The following is a 23,802-nucleotide window of genomic DNA, read 5'->3' as shown; positions in this document are numbered from 1 at the left end:
CGACTGGCCTATCTGGGTGATGTTTTTTCTCGCCTGAATGATCAGAATCTAGGATTACAGGGACTCTCCACAGCTATATGAAATGTGTGGTCAAAATTGAGGCTCTGATTAATTCGGGATCCGCCTCTTTAAAAATTTTTTTTGCCTAAAATGACATACCCAAATCTAACTGCCTGTTGCTCAGGACCTGAAGCAAGGATATGCATATTCTTGGTACCATTTGAAAGGAAACACTTTGAAGTTTGTGTAAATGTGAAAGTTGGCTACTGAAAGGAATGTAGGAGAATATAACACAGTAGATCTGGTAAAAGATAATGCAAAGAAAAAAACAACTGTTCTTTTGTATTTTTTTGTACCATCATCTTTGAAATGCAAGAGAAAGGCCATAATGTATTATTCTAGCCCAGGTGCAATTTAGATGTTGGCCACTAGATGACATCAGTGTATGTGCAAAGTTTTAGACTGATCCAATGAACCCTTGTATTTCTGTTCAACATTTTGTGTGAAGACTGCCCAAATGTGCCTAATTTGTTTATTAATAACTTTTCATGTTCAAAATTGTGCACTCTCCTCAAACAATAGCATGGTATTATTTCACTCTAATAGCTACTGTAAATTGGATAGTGCAGTTAGATTAACAAGAATTTAAGCTTTCTGCCAATATCAGATATGTCTATGTCCTAGGAAATTTTCTTGTTACTTACAACCTCATGCTAATCGCATTAGCCTACGTTAGCTCAACCGTCCCATGGAAGGGACACCGATCCCGAAGAAGTTTTAAGAAGTTGGAGCTCTTCTCTGTCTGCATTAACAAGGACAACACACAGGTCTTTCCATCATTGTATGATTTTTTGTATGCAAATTAACTCAAGTTTACGGACAATGTCAAATGTGATATATAGTGAAGCACCTGAGTGAGTTGGGTGCGCAAATACGCAGGTACTTTCCAAAATGGATGACACTGGATTCATTATATAATTATCCCTTTCATGACCTGCCTCCAGTCCACTTATCGATATCTGAACAAGAGAGCCTCATCGAAATTGCAACAATCGGTTCTGTGAAAATTTAATCGGAAGCCACTACCAGATTTCTGGATTGGGCTGCGCTCAGAGTATTCTGCCTTGGCAAGTCGCGCTGTTAAGACACTGATGCCCTTTGCAACCATGTACCTATGTGAGAGTGGATTCTCGGCCCTCACTAGCATGAAAACTAAATACAGGCACAGACTGTGTGTGGGAAAATGATTTAAGACTGAGACTCTCTCCAATACAACCCAACATTGCAGAGTTATGGGCATCCTTTCAAGCACACCCTTCTCATTAACCTGTGGTGAGTTATTCACAATTTTTGATGAACTAATAAGGTTTTATATGTAAGATGGTTAAATAAAGAGCAAAATGATTGATTATTATTATATTATTATTTGTGCCCTGGTCCTATAGGAGCTCTTTGTCACTTCCCACGAGCCGGGTTGTGACAAAAACTCACACTCATTCTTATGTTTAATAAATGTATCGTATAGTGTGTGGCAGGCTTACAATGGCAAAAAAAAAACATTTGAGTGTGCTGACCCTGGTGCTAGAGGGGGTACAGCTGGAGGTTGAACGTGTGAAGGGGTACAGGACTATAAAAAGTTTGGGAACCACTGATCTACTGTAACTTGTCCAATAAGAAACGTTTGTTTTCCTTTTCTGTTGCAAAAGGTTTTGAAACAGTGCGCACTGGTGAATACATGACTCAGTTAATTTCCCCTCATCTTTGAAGTGTTGATTGTGCTTTTGCTTATTATCAAATCTGTTATTATTGGGATTATTATATAATACACTGCTCAAAAAAATAAAGGGAACACTTAAACAACACAATGTAACTCCAAGTCAATCACACTTCTGTGAAATCAAACTGTCCACTTAGGAAGCAACACTGATTGACAATAAATTTCACATGCTGTTGTGCAAATGGAATTTGTGGCCTGCACATTTGTGGCCTGCTGGAGGTCATTTTGCAGGGCTCTGGCAGTGCACCTCCTTGCACAAAGGCGGAGGTAGCGGTCCTGCTGCTGGGTTGTTGCCCTCCTACGGCCTCCTCCACGTCTCCTGATGTACTGGCCTGTCTCCTGGTAGCGCCTCCATGCTCTGGACACTACGCTGACAGACACAGCAAACCTTTTTGCCACAGCTCGCATTGATGTGCCATCCTGGATGAACTGCACTACCTGAGCCACTTGTGTGGGTTGTAGACTCCGTCTCATGCTACCACTAGAGTGAGAGCACCGCCAGCATTCAAAAGTGACCAAAACATCAGCCAGGAAGCATAGGAACTGAGAAGTGGTCTGTGGTCACCACCTGCAGAATCACTCCTTTTTTGGGGGTGTCTTGCTAATTGCCTATAATTTCCACCTTTTGTCTATTCCATTTGCACAACAGCATGTGAAATGTATTGTCAATCAGTGTTGCTTCCTAAGTGGACAGTTTGATTTCACAGAAGTGTGATTGACTTGGAGTTACATTGTGTTGTTTAAGTGTTCCCTTTATTTTTTTGAGCAGTGTATTTACAACTTTACTTACAGATTAGACAAAAGGTACAATGTATTTTTATTTGACTGGGCATTTGAACAATATATTAATTCATATCAATGTGGCATTTAAATACAGGAACATACAGTATCTTCAACACAGTATATTTCCCACCTGTAGAAAATCTTCTGTTTACAGTGCATTACAACATTCCTCGCAAAATGTGTCAGTCTGTTGCTAAGGCATTTCAAGAATACTGGAAAAATAACTGCACTGCAAACAGTAGAGCAACAACAATTCATTTAATTATACATTTATTGAAAATATCTCTGAATTTTACTTCAGAATATATTTCACATTTTACATATACCAGAACATAAGAATGAAAACAGTTTTGCTTCCCTCAACAGGACAGAATTAACAATATTTATTTTGGGATCGTTGTATAATACAGCAAGAGAAGTATTTGAATGACTTGTATTAATTCAGAGTTCAGTAAACTCTACGATTAGTTCTCACTAGCATTTCACATTAAAGTATCCTGTTCCCAGATCAATGTGCGCTGTATAGCCAACTCCTACAGCTGTTTTAATATACAGCACAAACCGATCCGGAACTGGGACCAGGATAACATTAAAGCCCCTTTTTGTTCAAAAGTTCCATGCAGATGCCATGTCCTGTCTCTGTATCCCTCCTTCAGGTTGGCACGTCTATCGGACTCGGCCATTGTCCACTAAAGTACATTAAATACAGTAAACCACCAATTTATTCATATCTGATGGAACTAAAACACTTAGATCTGCATTGTGGTATATGTCATTTCTGCCTTTCACTTTGGCTGTTTTTAACAAAACTAAATGGGATGTGAACACAGAAAGGATCAGGAATGGATTGAAGTAGTCATAAGGCATTGGGCAGTAGTAGAGTATCCTGACTCAGTCTTTTTAAAGGTCCGGTACAGTCAACAACGTGATTTCCTGTGTTTTACATATATATTTCCTTTTAGTGTAAGAGCTGTTTGAAAAGACTGCCTGAAATTTCAGCCTGTTTTGGTGAGAGGGAGTTTTGGCCTTACATGGTGACATCACCATGTAGTAAATGATTTGTTAATAGACCAATAAGAAAGAGAGTTCCAAACCTCTCTGCCAATAACAGCTAGTTTTCAGTTTCCCCTCCCCACTCAGACCACTTCCAGACAATTCTAGCTAAACATTTGCTTGAGAAATGTCTCTTTGCTACAAAGCTATTTTTGTTGTTTCTTTTTGACCATTTTAATTGAAAACAATCACATTAAGGTACTTAATTGTTACCCAAAAATGATAGATATTGCGATAAAAATAGCTGCATTCGACCTTTAAAATCGATTAAAAAGGTGCTCAAATAATTCTGTCCATTTTAGAAGTCCTGTGCAATTGCCAAAGGAAAAAAGCACTAAAAGCAATACATTTTCATGCCATTTTCTTTCAGTAAATGAAAACCACAATGGCAAAAAATACACAATAAATGCATACAGAACATTTTTGTCAAGTTAACATACAAACAGAATCTTTCAAGTTGAATGAAAAGTAACTCCCCTACTGAACAATCTCCTAAGTCACAATCTGAGCCTCTGTAGAACATCCAAAGGTTCTTCTATTGACCAAATAACACCTGGGCTTACTGCATGTGTTACTACCTCACTGAGGAATACACATCTTTTGTTATCTTTTGCATGCTATACGACTGTCTCAGGTAACAACTAATTGACTTTATTTAGCTAGTGTCAGGGAAATCAGGGCAGTTGTTTAGGTTATGACAAAGACCACACTTTTAAGCGTTGGCCCAGTAACCGAAAGGTCAATGGTTCGAATCCCAGTGCCGACTAGGCGAAATAAATATATGCCTCTGTGCCCTTGAGCAAGGCACTTAACCCTAATTGCTCCTGTAAGTTGCTCTGGATAAGAGCGTCTGCTAAATGTCTGAAAACGTTTAAAAATCTTGTACAATCTTATGACCTAAGTAGCTTGCTAAACAGCATTATCCAGCTACAAGGGGCTAATAATGACTCTATGGTATGGCTGCACTAGACATGTCCAACCAACGGCACATTATGGGTACATAGAGGTAACTGACTGAATAAAAGCAACACCAACATCGTCTTAATAGGACGCTGGCCCACCACGAACCAGAACAGCTTCACCTTGGCATAGATTCTACAAGTGTCTGGAAGTCTATTAGAGGGATGCGACACCCTTCTTCCAGGAGAAATTCCACCAGTTGGTGTTTTGTTGGCGGTGGTGTAAAACGCTGGTCTCAGGCGCCGCTTCCAGAATCTCCCATAAGTGTTCAATTGGGTTGAGATCTGGTGACTGAGACAGCCATGGCATATGGTTTACATCGTTTTCATGCTCATCAAACCACTCGTGCCCTGTGGATGGGGGCATTGTCATCCTATGGGGACATAGCCATGGTAACCATAATAATGGCCTGCCCAGCATTTTTATGCATGACCCTAAGCATAATGGGATGTTAATTGTTTAAATAACTCAGGAAACCACAACTGTGTGGAAGCACCTGCTTCAATACACTTTGTATCCCTCATTTACTCAAGTGTTATTATTTTGGCAGTTAGATTTATTATCAAATATTACGAGAAAATCAACTGACATTTTCATGTTATGGCAGAGAGGAAGGTATGGAAGAAATGTACCGTATGGTAGTTGGTGAATGTTTTAACCTAAATGTGGATTAGCTCCTTATATAACCGTGTTATCAATAAGTTAAATATTATGATACTGGGGATACTGGGCCAGGTAGCCTAGTGGTTAGAACGTTGGGCCAGTATCTGAAAGGTTGCTAGATCAAATCCCCGAGCTGACAAGGTAAAAATCTGTCGTTCTTCCCCTGAACAAGGCAGTTAACCCACTGTTCCTAGGCCGTCATGTAAAATAAGAATTTGTTCTTAACTGACTTGCCTAGTTAAATAAAGGTCAAAAGAAATACTGCAGGTCTCTCTTTAGGGATTCAGAAATACATTTTATGGCCATAATCCTAACAACTACATTTTACATTCACCTTTTACTAGTTTACTTTTATCAACTAATCATTTTTTACTGAGTCTTTTTGTCAATTAAATTAAAAAGTGCTGTAGACTACAAATATCTTGTAAAAAGGTACACACAGCCTACAGTAGCATGGCATAGGCAGAGAACTGTTTTATATTCATGGCCGGATTACCAACTGGGACATTAGCTTTAAAACGGCACCTTTTTATCTCTGCCCCATGGCAAAATGTGTACAACTGCAGGAAGTTAGCTTTAAAAAATGTCTTGCTCCACTGCCATGAGGGGAGGGGGCTTCAAAATATTCTTGCCTAGGGCCACAGATGTGGTTAGTCAGCCCTGCTTCTATAAGAAACAGCACATTCAAAAATATATTTTACTATATATATATATATTTTTTATAGCTCTAACCTGGTTGAAAATCTAGGGAGGGGGAAGCATGTATTCTTAATTTGTTTTCTAAAATGTATAAAATCTCTAATCTCTTTTTGTGACAGTACCGTCATGTCTGTGCTTTATTCAGTTCCACTGCGACCCCTCTCAATAAACTAAAGAGTCCTTCTGTATAATTTAAACACTTTGCTGTAAACTGTAACAATGTTGAATAAGAACCAAGTCAGTTGAAACCTAATAAATCTCATATACTCTATGAAATGGAACATGGTTTTCCACGTTTCAGGACTCTATTCCTTATTAATATCCAGTAATCATTGAGTATTAAAGTAACTGTCCACTGTTTCCAGATTTTTATGAAATATGACTTGTAATTAATTATAATATGAGTGAAATAGTTTTCCTTCCTATTTAAAAAATAAAAATAAATTAAGTCTGTTAAAAAGCAGCTTTTCTGTGTTGGAATGGTGTGGCCGTATATACCGATCATTAAAAATATTAACGCGAGTAGACCGCTGATTGGCCAGAACATCATCCTCGGAATGGTGGCCGTATATACCGGTCATTAAAAGTATTAACGCGAGTAGAGCGCTGATTGGCCAGAACATCATCCTCGGAATGGTGGCCGTATATACCGGTCATTAAAAGTATTAACGCGAGTAGAGCGCTGATTGGCCAGAACATCATCCTCTACGAGGAAATAGCAAGCATTTTTTTAAAACCGTCTGTTTGAGAGTGTGGTTTTTGAAGTGGTTTTTTCTTCATTACAATTTATGCTTTGGTCACAAATACAAGTATAGGACGAGTCCGCAACATTATTTGGGTATGAGTAAACAGAATATGAACTTTAAAATATATATTTTCACTGGACAGTTACTTGAAGACTAGAAAAGTATCTGTTTTGGTTACATGACTCACATTACATGAAAGCTATGGACACGACAGACAGCTTCACTTCAAGATGGAGATTTAAAGGTGTCACAACAACAAGTTTAAAATGTTTCTTATTTTTTTTAAAGCTTTCTTATTTTTCAAATCTCTCCTTTAATACTTGACTGCAGTTTAAGAAACTCTGGATTGATTGCCTATGCAACATCAATGTACCATTGCAGCAGAAGAAGCATTCACAGCTCAGGAAAACCTCCTCCAGCCTACTGAGGAAGGCTTGACCAATGGCAGCATACCAGCTTTGGCAACAGACAGATTTGTACCATTTCACACAACAGACTATTTGCTGAAGCGAAGTTGAAATGAAACAGTAGAACATAAGGTGATTAAAGTCCCTATTTTAAAAGCGAACATGAATCTTTAAGAAAGGAGAAGAGTGAAGCTTTGACTGTAGCTACAAGATAAGAGAAGCATCTCTCAAAATTACACTGCAAACTAAACTTTTGTCGGTTTTATATATATTTTCTTTTACATTGGTTTTGTTTTGGAGCTTTTTTGAGATTGGGGGAAAACCTCCTAGCCACTCCGGTTCCGGGTGCTTCCGTCCCCAGTGCGCTGAGCCCGGGCCAGCACTAGTTCAGGGGACACTCTCTTGCGGTCCTTTGCCAGGCCGAGGAAACACATCAAGTCGATGAAACAGGTGGTCAGGTTCAGGTTGCAGCCAAACTCACTCGATGCATAATCATAAGGAAAGGTGTGGTGATAGTTATGGAACCCTTCACCTGAAAGTGACAGGAAACCATAGTTAGGCTAACCGTTATCTACACAGAATAATATATACAAGATATCTTGTAAGATGTGAACACCCACACATGGTTTGATATAGAGCTACTATAAATATTATTTTCTGTCAAGCACAGAGTTGGGAACTCAAAACCTAAAATTCATGGTCTGCATAAACTTGCTCTGCTCTACAATGAATAACAAATCCCCTTTCAATCTCTTTGACAAACAGGTAGAATCAAAGTAAACTGACAGCAGGTAAAAACATATTACATGTTCAATATCACTCAGGAAGGTAATTACAGGAGCAGAAGTCAACGCTCGTTCTGTTAGGCTACTGTTCTGAGATAACTGTGTAGTACAGAGTCATTCATTTACCCTGTTTTCTCCCCAATTGGTAGTTACAGTCTTGTCCCATCGCTGCAACTCCCGTACGGACTCGGGAGAGGCGAAGGTCGAGAGCCGTGCGCCCCCCGAAACACAACCCAGCCATGCCGCACTGCTTCTAGACACAATGCCCACTTAACCCGGAAGCCAGCCGCACCAATGTGTCAGAGGAAACACCGTACACCTGGTGCCCGTGTCAGCGTGCACTGCACCCGGCCCGCCACAGGAGTCGCTAGTGCGCGATGGGACAAGGACATCCCTGCCGACCAAACCCTCCCCTAACCCGGACGACGCTGGGCCAATTGTGCGCCGCCCCATGGGTCTCCCGGTCGCGACAGAGCCTGGACTCGAACCCAGAATCTCTAGTGGCACAGCTAGCAATGCGATGCAGTGCCTTAGACCACTGCGCCACTCAGGAGGCCCCAGTATAGAGTCATCTACGATATAACTGCATGTTATAAAGGAGCGACTTAATGAAGTTTTAAGATCTTTTAAAATGGCAAGAGGTAGCTAATATACCTATGGCACTAAGAGTGACAAACTTGTTCTCTCTGGGGTTGATGTTGGTGTCGTAGGGCCGGTTGCCCCACATGTGGGCAGCACTGTTGACCAGCCAGGTAGCGTTCAGTACCAGGGTGTATCTCAGCAGACCTGGCACGAAGTAGCCCAACCACAGGCTCTCTCCCCACAGGCACCAAGGAACAAACATGGGGATGAAGAAGCACATCAGCACCACTGACATCTTGTAATACCTGTGGAGAAGACCAGAGTTCAGAGACATATCCTCCATGACATCTTGTAATACCTGTGGAGAAGACCAGAGTACAGAGACATATCCTCCATGACATCTTGTAATACCTGTGGGGAAGACCAGAGTACAGAGACATATCCTCCATGACATCTTGTAATACCCATCATACGGAGGCAGCACAGATGATACATGTCTATTCAAACTGTCAGTGTAACAGCAGCTACTCCTCGTGGCGTCCGGCAACATTAAGGCAGTTATATGAAAAACACTACAATACATTCATAACAGATTTCACAACACACTAAGTGTGTGCCCTCAGGCCCCTACTCCACTACCACATATCTACAATACAAAATCCATGTGTACGTGTGTGTGTGTAGTGCGTATGTTATCATGTGTGTACATATCCATGTATCTGTGCAGATAGACTGTCAGTCTAACAGACCTCTCTCTACAGGACCCAACACAGCAGATAGACCTCTCTACAGGACCCAACACAGCATCTCTACAGGACCCAACACAGCAGATAGACCTCTCTCTACAGGACCCAACACAGCAGATAGACCTCTCTCTACAGGGCCCAACACAGCAGATAGACCTCTCTCTACAGGGCCCAACACAGCAGATAGACCTCTCTCTACAGGACCCAACACAGCAGATAGACCTCTCTGTACAGGACCCAACACAGCAGATCAAGGACAACAACCACCCGAGCCACTGCCTGTTCACCCCGCTATCATCCAGAAGGCGAGGTCAGTACAGGTGCATCAAAGCTGGGACCGAGAGACTGAAAAACAGCTTCTATCTCAAGGCCATCAGACTGTTAAATAGCCATCACTAACACATTAGAGGCTGTTGCCCTATATACATAGACCTGAAATCACTGGCCACTTTAATAATGGAACACTAGTCACTTTAATAATGTTTACATGTTTTGCATTACTCATCTCATTTGTATATACTGTATTCTATCCTATTCTACTATATCTTATTCTATGTCGCTCTGACATTGCTCGTCCATATATTTATATATTCTTAATTCCATTCATTTACTTTAGATTTGTGTGTATTGTTGTGAAATTGTTAGATATTACTTGTTAGATATTACTGCACTGTTGGAGCTAGAAACACAAGCATTTCACTAAATCCGCAATAACATCTGCTAAACACGTGTACGTGACCAATAAAATTTGATTTGGAGAATATTGATTAATCAATAGAACTTCATCATCCAAAGACAGACAAAAAGGTCAACGGAGAAGAGCTAGTTAGAACATCAACCTACTTCTGCTTCCAGCAGTTGCAGTTCTAAGAGTATGATGCTGGGGTTGTGGGTTCGATTCCCACACGGACCAACATACTGAACAGGTGTCACTGTCCACGCTGACCGTTCTAGAAGCCATGGAAGCGTCTGCTAAATGACCATGTTATTCTCATACTATTAAGTGAACGTACTCTGTTGTTTCTCCTTCCAGCAGTTGTTTCTGAGGTTGGAGATGTAGTCATCCTCCACACTCCTCTCCACAGTCTTCAGATTCAGTCCGTTGTACTCCCTGGAAAAGTGGTCTCCCACATAGTACGGCACCCTCAAGGTCTCTGTGTACCTCTTGTGGGTGTGTCCAATAGACCTGAATTTGATGGAGATAGATACAGAGAGAGATACAGAGAGACAGAGAAAGATACAGAGAGACAGCGTAATGAGTGAATTTTTATTTTATTTAACTAGGCAAGTCAGTTAAGAACAAATTCCTATTTACAATGACGGCGTAGGAACAGTAGGTTAACTGCCTTGTTCAGGGGCAGAATGACAGATTTCTTTTACCTTGTCAGCTCGGGGATTCAATCTAACAACCTTTCAGTTACTGGCCCAACGTTCTAACCACTAGGCTACCTGCCAACCCAGTGAAGCAGCTTCACATGAACCCAGCAACACCAATCCCTTTATCGTGGGATATGACAGTGGACTACTCTCTGACACAATCACTATAGTCTCCCACACGACAGTAACAGTGGTGATAACAGACAGACAGAGGAGTAGAGTATTGGTGGTGATAGCCTGGTGGTTAGGTGCGTTGGGCCAGTAACCGAAAGGTTCTGGATCTAATCCCCGAGTTGACATGGTAAAAATCTGTCGTTCTGCCCCTGAGCAAGACAGTTAAACCCACTGTTCCCCGGGCGCCGATGACGTGGATGTTGATTAAGGCAGTGGCCCGCACGTCTCTGATTCAGAGCGGTTGGGTTGAATAAGAATGACACATTTCAGTTGAATACATTCAGATGTACAACTGACTAGGTATCACACTTTCCCTGATTGCACAAGTTGACTGCAGGTATTCATTTAAAAAGTAGTTACAAATATTTACATTTATTGAGAAATTACAAATAAATAGTTTTGACGGTATTGAAAAACCCTACTGTGGCTTTTTCTAAATACCCTGGTATACTGCCCAAGCCTACCAGCCATCGCCGGGTCTTAACCACGGGCCAGCCATCGCCGGGTCTTAACCACGGGCCAGCCATCGCCGGGTCTTAACCATGGGCCAGCCATCGCTGGGTCTTAACCAAGGGCCAAAGAGCCCCTGCTGACGACTACTTTCCCCTAAAGTCAATCTATGACCTGTGACCTCCCTAAAGACTACCAGGCGGTGTCCCAAATGACACCCTAGTCCCTATTTAGTGTCCTACCATTGAACAGAACCCATAGGGATAATGCACTATATAGGGAATAGGGTGCCATCTCTCCACCTCAGTCAAACTAATGCATCTAGCAAACACCAAAAAAACTGCTGAAAAACCACCTTCCCAAACAATTTCCAGAAATAATCATTACTAGAGGATTACCAAATTGTGAAATGCATTGTTATAGCAGGATAACATAGCAACTGGAGGATAATCCGTCCCATCCAAGGCAGTTCAGCATTTTGTAATACAAAGAAAGAAGAATCATCAAATGATTGCATTACTTTGGCGGAAGTTGCTTAATAATACATCATAGTCAAATGTCTGACTATACGACTTTAAGACAGCACAGCTAGGGTTGCAAAATTCCAGTAAATTAGCCAAAATTCCAGATTTTCATTCATCCTGGTTGGAACATTCCCAAAACCTCTCTCATCATCACTCAATGCCTAGGTTTACCTCCACTGTACTCATATCCTACCATAACCTTCTCTGTACATTATGCCTTGAATCTATTTTTCCACGCCCAGAAATCTGCTCCTTTTACTCTCTGTTCCGAACGCACTAGATGACCAATTCGTATAGCTTTTAGCCGTACTCTTATCCTACTCCTCCTCTGGTGATGTAGAGGTTAATCCAGGCCCTGCAGCACCCAGCACCACTCCCATTCCCCAGGCGCTCTCATTTGTTGACTTCTGCAACCGTAAAAGCCTTGGTTTCATGCATGTTAACATCAGTAGCCTCCTCTCTAAGTTTGTTTTATTCACTGCTTTAGCACACTCTGCCAACCCGGATGTTCTAGCCGTGTCTGAATCCTGGCTTAGGAAGACCACCAAAAACCCTGAAATTTCCATCCCCAACTACAACATTTTCCGACAAGATAGAACTGCTAAAGGGGGCGGAGTTGCAATCTACTGCAGAGGTAGCCTGCAGAGTTCTGTCATACTATCCAGGTCTGTGCCCAAACAAATAGCTTCTACTTTTAAAAATCCACCTTTCCAGAAACAAGTCTCTCACCGTTGCCGCTTGTTATAGACCCCCCCTCAGCCCCCAGCTGTGCCCTGGACACCATATGTGAATTGATTTCCCCCCATCTATCTTCTGAGTTCGTACTGTTAGGTGACCTAAACTGGGATATGCTTAACACCCCGGCCATCCTGCAATCTGAGCTAGATGCCCTCAATCCCACACAAATTATCAAGGAATTTACCAGGTACAACCCTAAATCCGTAACCATGGGCACCCTCTTAGATATCATCCTGACCAACCTGCCCTCTAAATACACCTCTGCTGTCTTGAACCAGGATCTCAGCGATCACTGCCTCATTGCCTGCGTCCGTAATGGGTCAGCGGTCAAACGACCATCCCTCATCACTGTCAAACGCTACCTAAAACACTTCAGCGAGCAGGCCTTTCTAATCGACCTGGCCCAGGTATCCTGGAAGGATATTGACCTCATACCGTCAGTAGAGGATGCCTGGTTGCGCTTTAAAAAGTGCTTTCCTCATCATCTTAAATAAGCATGCGTCATTCAAAAAATGTAGAACTAAGAAGAGATATAGCCCTTGGTTCACCCCAGACTTGACTGCCCTTGACCAGCACAAAAACATGCTGTTGCGTTCAGCTATTTCAAACAGAAATTTGCAGACTGAGCACTAATTCCAAAAAGTTTTGGGACATTGTAAAGTCCATGGAGAATAAGAGCACCTCCTCCCAGCTGCCCATTGCACTAAGGCTAGGAAACACAGTCCCCACTGATAAATCTACGATGAGCGATCATTTCAATGAGCATTTTTCTACGGCTGGCCATGCTTTCCACCTGGCTACCCCGGCCAACAGCTCTGCACCCCCTGCAGCAACTTGCCCAAGTCCGCCCCCGCTTCTCCTTCACCCAAATCCAGAAAGTTGATGTTCTGAAAACGCTACAAATCAGCCGGGCTAGACAATCTGCACCCTCTCTAAAATTAGCTGCCAAAATTGTTGCAACCCCCATTACCAGTCTGTTCAACCACTCTTTCGTATCGTCTGAGATTCCCAAATATTGAAAAGCTGTCTGGGTCATCCCCCTCTTCAAAAGGGGAGACACTCTAGACCCAAACGGTTATAGACCTATATCTATCCTACCCTGCCTTTCTAAAATCTTCGAAAGCCAAGTTCACAAACAGATCACCGACCATTTAGAATCCCACCGTACCTTCTCCACTATGCAATCTGGTTTTCGAGCTGGTCATTGGTGCACCTCAGCCACGCTCAAGGTCCTAAACGATATCATAACCGCCATCGATAAAAGACAGTACTGTGCAGCCATCTTCATCGACCTGGCCAAGGCTTTCGACTGTCAAATCACCTCATTCTTATCGGCAGACTCAAGGGCCTGTTGTCTGGACCTCTGGAAGTCTCTATGGGGGTGCCACAGGGTTCAATTCTTGGGCCAACTCTTTTCTGTATATATCAATGATGTAGCTCTTGCTGTTGGTGATTCCCTGATCCACCTCTACGCAGACGACACCATTCTGTATACATCAGGCCCTTCTTTGGACACTGTGTTAACTTCTTTGGGATAGGGGGCAGTATTTTGATGTCCGGATGAAAAGCGTGCCCAAAGTAAACTGCCTGCTACTCAGGCCCAGAAGCTATGCATATGCATATATTTGGTTAGAAAACACTCAAAAGTTTCTAAAACTGTTAAAATTATGTCTGAGTATAACAGAACGTATTTGGCAGGCGAAACCCTGAGGACAAACCATCCAGGAATTTTTAGTTGACTGTGTTTTCAATTAGCTTTCTATGGTAAACTAGATTTATGATGCACCTGGTTGCAGTTCCTATGGCTTCCACTAGATGTCAACAGTCATTAGAAATTGTTTGATGTTTTTCCATTGAGAAATGAAGAAGTACAGAATGAGAGTCAAGCCAAGTGACCTGTTTGGGGCACACGACCTGTAGCTCGCTCCACTTTGATTTTATCCGCTATTGAACACAGTATATTCAGTCTTAAATTTTGTCGATTATTTATGTTTTAGGATACCTAAGGATGGATTAGGAAAGTTGTTTGAAATGTTTGGACAAAGTTTACAGGTAACTTATTAGATAATTTATAGTCATGTTGGGCGAGTTGGAACCGGTGTTTTTCTGAATCAAACGCGCCAAATAAATTGACATTTTGGGGATATAAAAAGGAGTTTATCGAACAAAAGGACCATTTGTGATGTTTCTGGGAAATATCGGAGTGCCAACAGAAGAAGATCTTCAAAGGTAAGGCATGAATTATATCGTTATTTCTGACTTTTGTGTCGCCACCTGCCTGGTTGAAAATAATTTTTATGCATTTGTATGGTGGGGTGCTGTCCTCAGATAATCGCATGGTTTGCTTTCGCCGTAAAGCCTTTTTGAAATCTGACATCGCGGCTGGATTAACAAGTTAAGCTTTATTTTGACATATTGCATGTGTATTTTCAAGAATGTTAAATATTTACAATTCTGTAGTTTGAATTTGGCGCCCTGCACTTTCACTGGATGTTGGTCAGGTGGGACGCTACCATCCCACCTAGCCTAGAGAAGTTAACAAACCTCCAAACAAGCTTCAATGCCATACAATCCTCCTTCCATGGTCTCCAACTGCTTTTAAATGCTAGTAAAACTAAATGCATGCTCTTCAACCGATCACTGCCCGCACCCCTGACTAGCATCACTACTCTGGACGGTTCGGACTTAGAATATGTGGACAACTACAAATACCTAGGTGTCTGTTTAGACTGTAAACTCTCCTTCCAGACTCACATTAAGCATCTCCAATCCAAAATTAAATCTAGAATCGGCTTCCTATTTTGCAACAAAGCCTCCTTCACTCATGCTGTCAAACATACCCTCGTAAGACTATCCTACCGATCCACGACTTCGGCGATGTAATTTACAAATTAGCCTCCAACACTCTACTCAGCAAACTGGATGTAGTCTATCACAATGCCATCCGTTGTCACCAAAGCCCCATATACTACCCACCACTGAGCTGTATGCTCTCGTTGGCTGGCCCTCGCTACATATTCGTCGCCAAACCCACTGGCTCCAGATCAACTATAAGTCTTTGCTAGGTAAAGCCCGGCCTTATCTCAGCTCACTGGTCACCATAACACCCACCCATAGCACACGCTCCAGCAGGTATATCTCACTGGTCACCCCCAAAGCCAACACTTACTTTGGCCGCATTTCCTTCCAGTTCTCTGCTGCCAATGACTGGAACGAATTGCAAAAATCCCTGAAGCTGGAGACTTATATCTCCCTCTCTAACTTTAAGCATCAGCTGTCAGAGCAGCTTACCGATCACTGTACCTGTACACAGCCAATCTGTAAATAGCACACGCAACTACCTCATCCCCATATTGTTATTTATCTTCTTGCTCTTTTGCACCCCAGTATCTCTACTTGCACATCATCTGCAAATATATCACTCCAGTGTTGATGCTAAATTGTAATTATTTTGCCTCTATGGCCTATTTATTGCCTTACCTCTCTAATCTTCTACATTTGCACACACTGTATATAGATTTTTCTATTGTGTTATTGACTGTACGTTTGTTTATCCCACGTGTAACTCTGTGTTGTTGTTTTTGTCGCACTGCTTTGCTTTATCTGGGCCAGGTCGCAGTTGTAAATGAGAACTGGTTCTCAACTGACCTACCTGGTTAAATAAAGGTGATAAATAAAGAAAGACCAGGCTACTCCATGAGGTGATTATCCGGGGGGGGGGGGGGGGGGGGGGGTGTCAGGGGTTAGACTCACGGCCTGAAGCTGAGGCTGTAGGGGGCGGTGGAGACCATCATCTGACTGAGAGCTGACACAACCACCAGGATGACGATGGGCAGCAGCTGGACAAAGAGCGCAAAGCCTCCCTGAAAAATCACAACACACAGGTTTGTTAGACACAACAATGACAAACTGACATGGTAAACTATACAGGTTTGTTTGAGTTAACTGATAACACTGCAAAACCAACTACCGGTCTTAAGCCTAGCAATCCACTTTGCACAGGCTAATTTCACATACACTATATGTACAAAAGTATGTGGATAAACTTTCAAATTAGTGAATTCGGCTATTTCAGCCACACCCGTTGCTGACGTGTATAAAATTGAGCACACCGCCATGCAATCTCCATAGACAAACATTGGTAGTAGAACGGCCTTACTGAAGAGCTCAGTAACTTTCAACATGGCACTGTCATAGGATGCCACCTCTCCAAAAAGTCAGTTCGTCAAATGTCTGCCCTGCTAGAGCTGCCCGGTCAACTGTAAGTGTTGTTATATTGAAGTGGAAACGTCTAGGAGCAACAACGGCTCAGCCATGAAGTAGTAGGCCACACAAGCTCACAGAACAGGACCGCCGAGCGATGTAGCCCATAGAGCATAAAAAGTGTCTGTCCTCGGTTGCAACACTCACTACCATGTTCAAAACTGCCTCGGGAAGCAACGTCAGCACAAGAACTGTTTGTCAGGAGCTTCATGAAATGGATTTCCCTGGCCGAGCAGCCACACACAAGCCTAAGATCACCATGCGCAACGCCAAGTGTCAGCTGGAGTGGAGTAAAGCTCACCGCCACTGGGCTCTGGAGCAGTGGAAACGCATTCTCTAAAGTGATGAATCCCACTTCACCTTCTGGCAGTCCGTCAGACGAATCTGGTGTTGGCAGATGCCAGGAGAACGCTACCTGCCCCAATGCATAGTTCCAGCTGTAAAGTTTGGTGGAGGAGGAATAATGGTCTGGGGCTGTTTTTCATGGTTCGGGCCCCTTAGTTCCAGTGAAGGGAAATCTTAATGCTACAGCATACAATGACATTCTAGACGATTCTGTGCTTCCAACTTTGTGGCAACAGTTTGGTGAAGACCCTTTCCTGTTTCAGCATGATAACAATGCCCCTGTTCACAAAGCGAGGTCCATACAGAAATTGTTTGTCGAGATCGGTGTGGAAGTGGAACTTGACTGGCCTGCACTGAGCCCTAACCTCAACTCCATCAAAAACCATTGGGATGAATTGGAACGCCGACTGCAAGTCAGACCTAATCACCCAACATCAGTGCCCCCACCTCACTAATGCTGTTGTGGCTGAATGGAAGCAAGTCCCCACAGAAACATTCCAACATCCAGTGGAAAGCCTTCCCAGAAGAGTGGAGGCTGTTATAGCAGCAAAGGGGGGGACCAACTCCATATTAATGCCCATGATTTTGGAATGAGATGTTGGACAAGCAGGTGTCCACATACTTTTGGTCACGTAGTGTAACAATACAGTTCTACCCAAGTAGACCATTCTCAGTTTGCAGTGCAAAAACAACAAGGACTCCCCCTGCTGTACAGCAGGCTAACTAACATACATTAGAAAACCATTAGAAAAATGGCTAAATTTATCTACTTAATAACCTGAACTGGAAAATGTGCAATCACAAAAAAAAACACTGGCATACCTCTCTCTGTTGTCCCTGTTGTCCCGCTGGCCTCTGATAACGCCCATTTCTGTATACATGAACGTTGCCTTGAGAAGCAAAACAGACAACCAATAGATAGAGCATTAGCAGTGGAGGTGTCAGTAAAATATGTAGATGCAATGGTTTCTAGTGACTGTGTCTGTGTGTGTGTGTGTGTGTGTGTGTGTGTGTGTGTGTGTGTGTGTGTGTGTGTGTGTGTGTCACTCACTTGCTGGAAAACCCCCTCCGAAGAACATATTGAAGAGGTCCTCAGGTGAAATATCAGCCTGGAAGTCTCCGTTGGTCTGTCCCTGTCTTGACGGATGTCTCTTCTCCTCACCACACTGGTCATACTGTTTCCTCTTGTCAGCATTACTCAAGCAGGAATAGGCATTTCCAATAGCTGGGGGAAAACAAACACCTTTTTGGGTACCTTCAAATTACATTAAATGATATACAATTCATTGGAGCGGTTTCCTGGACACTGATTAGACTAGAAAGCATTCTCAGTTGAACACGTTTTAGTCCAGGACTAGGCTTAACCTGTGTCCGGCAAACCGGCTCCTTTGAATGGTTATCGCATTAAAATAATGAAGAAAATAAGTCTGGTTTGGGGCGTACCTTTAAATGCCTCAGTGGCACCCGGGGCGTGGTTTTTGTCGGGATGGAATTTCAACGCTAATTTTCTATATGACTTTTTGAGATCATCTTCAGACGCATCTTTCTTCACTCCGAGAATCTCATAGAAGTCTTTACACTGTTTGATTCTGTAAAGACAGAAGAAGAAAACTATAAAGACAAAACACTCAATTGTTTCCAAGATATTTTCATTTTTCCGATAGGGAAGATTCAATGTGGAAAGTGGGAGTTAAACAGATGTTTGATGTTAATGTTTTAGAAGCAGTTTCAATATAACATGCCATTTAGCAGATGCTTTTATCAACAACTACAAAAATATATACATGTGTGGTCCCAGCTCAGCAGGAACATTGGACGACAGGTAGCCTAACGGGTAAGAACGTTGAATAAAAAAAATCGGTTCGAATCCGAGCCAGCGACCATTTAACCCCCAACAACTGCTCCCCGGGCACCGAAGACATGGATGTCGATTAAGGCAACCCCTCACACCTCTCTGATTCAGAGGGGGTGGGTTAAATGCACCTCTCTGAATCAGAGGGGTTGGGTTAAATGCACCTCTCTGTTTCAGAGGGGTTGGGTTAAATGCACCTCTCTGATTCAGAGGGGCTGGGTTAAATGCACCTCTCTGAATCAGAGGGGTTAAATGCACCTCTGATTCAGAGGGGGTGGGTTAAATGCACCTCTCTGAATCAGAGGGGTTGGGTTAAATGCACCTCTCTGTTTCAGAGGGGTTGGGTTAAATGCACCTCTCTGATTCAGAGGGGTTGGGTTAAATGCACCTCTCTGATTCAGAGGGGCTGGGTTAAATGCACCTCTCTGTTTCAGAGGGGTTGGGTTAAATGCACCTCTCTGATTCAGAGGGGTTGGGTTAAATGCACCTCTCTGTTTCAGAGGGGTTGGGTTAAATGCACCTCTCTGATTCAGAGGGGTTGGGTTAAATGCACCTCTCTGATTCAGAGGGGTTGGGTTAAATGCACCTCTCTGATTCAGAGGGGTTGGGTTAAATGCACCTCTCTGATTCAGAGGGGGTGGGTTAAATGCACCTCTCTGATTCAGAGGGGCTGGGTTAAATGCACCTCTCTGATTCAGAGGGGCTGGGTTAAATGCACCTCTCTGATTCAGAGGGGCTGGGTTAAATGCACCTCTCTGATTCAGAGGGGCTGGGTTAAATGCAGGAGATACATTTTGGTTGAATGTATTCAGTTGTGCAACTGACTAAGTATCCTTTTCCTTCACTTTCCTTGCAATTACATTTTATATGATAATAATTGCAATGATAGTAAATTCCATGCATCCTACTTCTTGACAGCGTCCAGTTGATCTGAGGTGTAGGATTTGGCTGTCTGCGAGGCCTTCTCTCCTTGGTCCTCCTCTCCAGGTCTTCGCTGCCTTGGCCCAGTGCCATCACTGGATCCTGACTGGTTGTCATGACCAGGGGTGAAACCATTTCTTGCAATTAAGTCGAGCAGTGCTGGAAATACAAATAGAGTAACATTTAGAGGAACATTTGAGTATGGTAGTTTCCCCCAGAAACGTCTCCACTGAACAGGCCCATTGGGGGCAAATCTCTGATGACATCTCCCTCTTGTGAATTATTCGAAGTAACAGCGTCAAAGACCGCTAACTATGCAGCTACACCGTTTGTATTTAGCTAGCAACATGAGATTGAGTGCAACTGAATGTACTGACTACACAGTTTAACGTTAGGTAGCTCGCTAGCTAGCTAATATAACCAGAATTAAACGGACTGTGTATACTACAACTACAACAGTGACAATGCAAAATCGAGCCAGATTAGATGTTTTATATGAAAAATCGGCGATAATTAGCTAGCTATAGCAGTGAGAATGGTAACGTATTAACGCAACTATAGCGGGCCCTCCATTTCCCAGGAAAAAATATACCCTGGATGCTAGCTGACATTCATGTCGCTTCTCAAGCGGCCGTCTCTTACCTCTCGCCTTATCCGTCGGAAAAAGTTTCTGTGCCTTTTCTAGAAATCTAACGGCCTTCTCTGCTTGATTGTTTGTTAATGCAGCAGTTGCAATGTCAATGCAACGCTCTGCTTCGTCCCTGTTTACTTCCATTGCGGGACGCAGCTTGAGGTAAATAAAAAAATAACGCTAATAGCCGTTGTAGGGCGCTTTCTAATGACGTCACGCATTATGTAGTGACGTAGAGGTGTGGTCATGTTGGTATTGCCTACTAGATGGAGCCAAACTTTCCATAACAAAGCCATCACCTACAGAGATGAACCTGGAGAAGCAGGCTGGTCCTGGGGCTCTGTTGACAAACACAAACAGAGCCCCAGGACAGCAGCACAATTAGACCCAACCAAATCATGAGAAAACAAAAATATAATTACTTGACACATTGGAAAGAATTAACATAAAACTGAGCAAACTAGAATGCTATTTGGCCCTAAACAGAGAGTACACAGTTGCAGAATACCTGACCACTGTGACTGACCCAAAATTAAGGAAAGCTTTGACTATGTACAGACTCAGTGCGCATAGCCTTGCTATTGAGAGAGGCCGCCATAGGCAGACCTGGCTCTCAAAAGAAGACAGGCTATGTGCACACTGCCCACAAAATGAGGTGGAAACGGAGTTGCACTTCCTAACCTCCTGCCCAATGTATGACCATATTTTTTATTTGATTTCTTTACCTTTATTTAACTAGGCAAGTCAGTCACATATTTCCCTCAGATTACACAGACCCACAAAGAATTCGAAAACTCCCATATCTATTGGGTGAAATACCAGTGTGCCATCACAGCAGCAAGAAAAGGGCAACCAGTGAAGAGCAAACACCATTGTAAATACAACCCATATTTATGTTTATTTATTTTCCCTTTTGTACTCGTTGCAACACTGTATATCGACATAATATGTCATTTGAAATGTCTCTATTCCTTTGGAACTTTTGTGAGTGAAATGTTTACTGTTCATTTTGTATTGTTTATTTCACTTTTGTTTATTATCTATTTCACTTGCTTTGACAATAAAGCCCTTTGAGTTGAATAGCCCTTATGGGGCCCCATGATGGAGCCAGATGATGTTTTAAGTGGAATCAAATCTAATTGAAGTATGGCTACGTACAGTCTTATCTCAGGTCCAGCAAAATGCTTATGTATCTAGTTCAAACAGTGCAGCAATATCTAGCAATACAAATGACAATACACACATCATCCAAAGGTTAAATAAATAATAATAAAGAACAAGATAATAAGACGTCAGAATGAGCCAGAGGTGGCACCACGTGTTCAAAAGTGGTGTGGCAAAATTAGTACGTGTCTTTTCTCGGGCCTGGAGTTTTTCCTGATCTCATGACCTGGTCTCTGCTGTCTCCTGTAGTCCACGATCAACTCCTTCCTTTTGTTGACGTTGAGGGAGAGATTAGCAAACTGACCTGTATATTTGTCTAGAGATTTTAACCGCAAAATAAAAATGTGATTCACATTTAAAATAATAATATTTTCCAACGGGGCTATACATTTGGGTGAGGTTTTTTCTCTCGCCTGAGTCGCCTCGTTTCACTGTCATTTTTTTTTTTTTAACCATCTAATGTTCAGCGAAATAACAACACAGTGTCAAATACAGGAAGCCTAGTCAAATATTTAACATCCAATCACATTAACCGTTACTCTCTCACGGGAATTCCACTAACCGCCTGTACGTAGCCAAACGTGGCTACTGCTCATGTTGGTATCTGTACTGATGACGTAAAAGCCATGACAGGGAGACATAGTGGAGTCATAACGCGCGTGCAAGCGGTTGCCCCCGACGCCACTTGGGTACATTGCAGCATCCACCGAGAGGTTCTTGCTGCCAAGGGAATGCTTGACAGCTTGAAAGACGTTTTGGACACTACAGTGAAAATTGTTAACTTTGTTAAAGAAAGGCCCCTGAACTCTCGTGTATTTTCTGCACTATGCAATGATATGGGCAGCGATCATGTAACGCTTTTACAACATACAGAAAGAAGTCCGCTGGTTATCAAGGGGTAAAGTATTGACACGTTTTTTTTAATTGAGAGAAGAGCTTAAAGTTTTCTTTACTGACCATAATTTTCACTTGTCTGACCTCTTGCATGATGACGAGTTTCTCACACGACTGGCCTATCTGGGTGATGTTTTTTCTCGCCTGAATGATCAGAATCTAGGATTACAGGGACTCTCCACAGCTATATGAAATGTGTGGTCAAAATTGAGGCTCTGATTAATTCGGGATCCGCCTCTTTAAAAAATTTTTTTTTGCCTAAAATGACATACCCAAATCTAACTGCCTGTAGCTCAGGTCCTGAAGCAAGGATATGCATATTCTTGATACCATTTGAAAACAAACACTTTGAAGTTTGTGTAAATGTGAAAGTTGGCTACTGAAAGGAATGTAGGAGAATATAACACAGTAGATCTGGTAAAAGATAATGCAAAGAAAAAAACAACTGTTCTTTTGTATTTTTTTGTACCATCATCTTTGAAATGCAAGAGAAAGGCCATAATGTATTATTCTAGCCCAGGTGCAATTTAGATGTTGGCCACTAGATGACATCAGTGTATGTGCAAAGTTTTAGACTGATCCAATGAACCCTTGTATTTCTGTTCAACATTTTGTGTGAAGACTGCCCAAATGTGCCTAATTTGTTTATTAATAACTTTTCATGTTCAAAATTGTGCACTCTCCTCAAACAATAGCATGGTATTATTTCACTCTAATAGCTACTGTAAATTGGATAGTGCAGTTAGATTAACAAGAATTTAAGCTTTCTGCCAATATCAGATATGTCTATGTCCTAGGAAATTTTCTTGTTACTTACAACCTCATGCTAATCGCATTAGCCTACGTTAGCTCAACCGTCCCATGGAAGGGACACCGATCCCGAAGAAGTTTTAAGAAGTTGGAGCTCTTCTCTGTCTGCATTAACAAGGACAACACACAGGTCTTTCCATCATTGTATGATTTTTTGTATGCAAATTAACTCAAGTTTACGGACAATGTCAAATGTGATATATAGTGAAGCACCTGAGTGAGTTGGGTGCGCAAATACGCAGGTACTTTCCAAAATGGATGACACTGGATTCATTATATAATTATCCCTTTCATGACCTGCCTCCAGTCCACTTATCGATATCTGAACAAGAGAGCCTCATCGAAATTGCAACAATCGGTTCTGTGAAAATTTAATCGGAAGCCACTACCAGATTTCTGGATTGGGCTGCGCTCAGAGTATTCTGCCTTGGCAAGTCGCGCTGTTAAGACACTGATGC

General features: G+C 42.4%; 1 protein-coding gene across 1 annotated transcript; it reads right to left on the bottom strand.

The window, feature by feature from the left end:
• Positions 1-8,658: 8,658 nt before the first annotated feature.
• Positions 8,659-20,676, bottom strand: LOC120017455 (dnaJ homolog subfamily B member 12-like). The gene is made up of 8 exons (XM_038960208.1): positions 20,488-20,676; positions 19,833-20,004; positions 18,516-18,661; positions 18,124-18,297; positions 17,895-17,962; positions 16,218-16,327; positions 10,215-10,387; positions 8,659-8,760 (listed from the first exon to the last, which is right to left on the bottom strand). Exons 1-8 carry the CDS (start codon positions 20,618-20,620, stop codon positions 8,735-8,737), a joined length of 1,002 nt encoding a protein of 333 aa, XP_038816136.1. The 5' UTR covers positions 20,621-20,676; the 3' UTR covers positions 8,659-8,734.
• Between the last annotated feature and the right edge of the window lie 3,126 nt (positions 20,677-23,802).

The sequence above is a fragment of the Salvelinus namaycush genome, chromosome 22 (assembly GCF_016432855.1).
Source record: "Salvelinus namaycush isolate Seneca chromosome 22, SaNama_1.0, whole genome shotgun sequence".
Lineage (NCBI taxonomy): Eukaryota > Metazoa > Chordata > Actinopteri > Salmoniformes > Salmonidae > Salvelinus > Salvelinus namaycush.
The sequence above is the reverse complement of the archived record's forward strand: the minus strand, read 5'-3'. Positions and strand labels throughout refer to the sequence as shown.

What these genes read in the sequence shown, in the direction of transcription:
- LOC120017455 (XM_038960208.1), bottom strand. Translation starts at nt 20,620, where the DNA reads ATGGAAGTAAACAGGGACGAAGCAGAGCGTTGCATTGACATTGCAACT. An exon ending in CGGAGGGGGTTTTCCAGCAA is followed by an intron (nt 17,963 to 18,123) that starts GTGAGTGACACA and finishes TTGCTTCTCAAG; the next exon opens with GCAACGTTCATGTATACAGA. An exon ending in CTGGAAGGAGAAACAACAGA is followed by an intron (nt 8,761 to 10,214) that starts GTACGTTCACTT and finishes TCTTCTCCACAG; the next exon opens with GTATTACAAGATGTCAGTGG.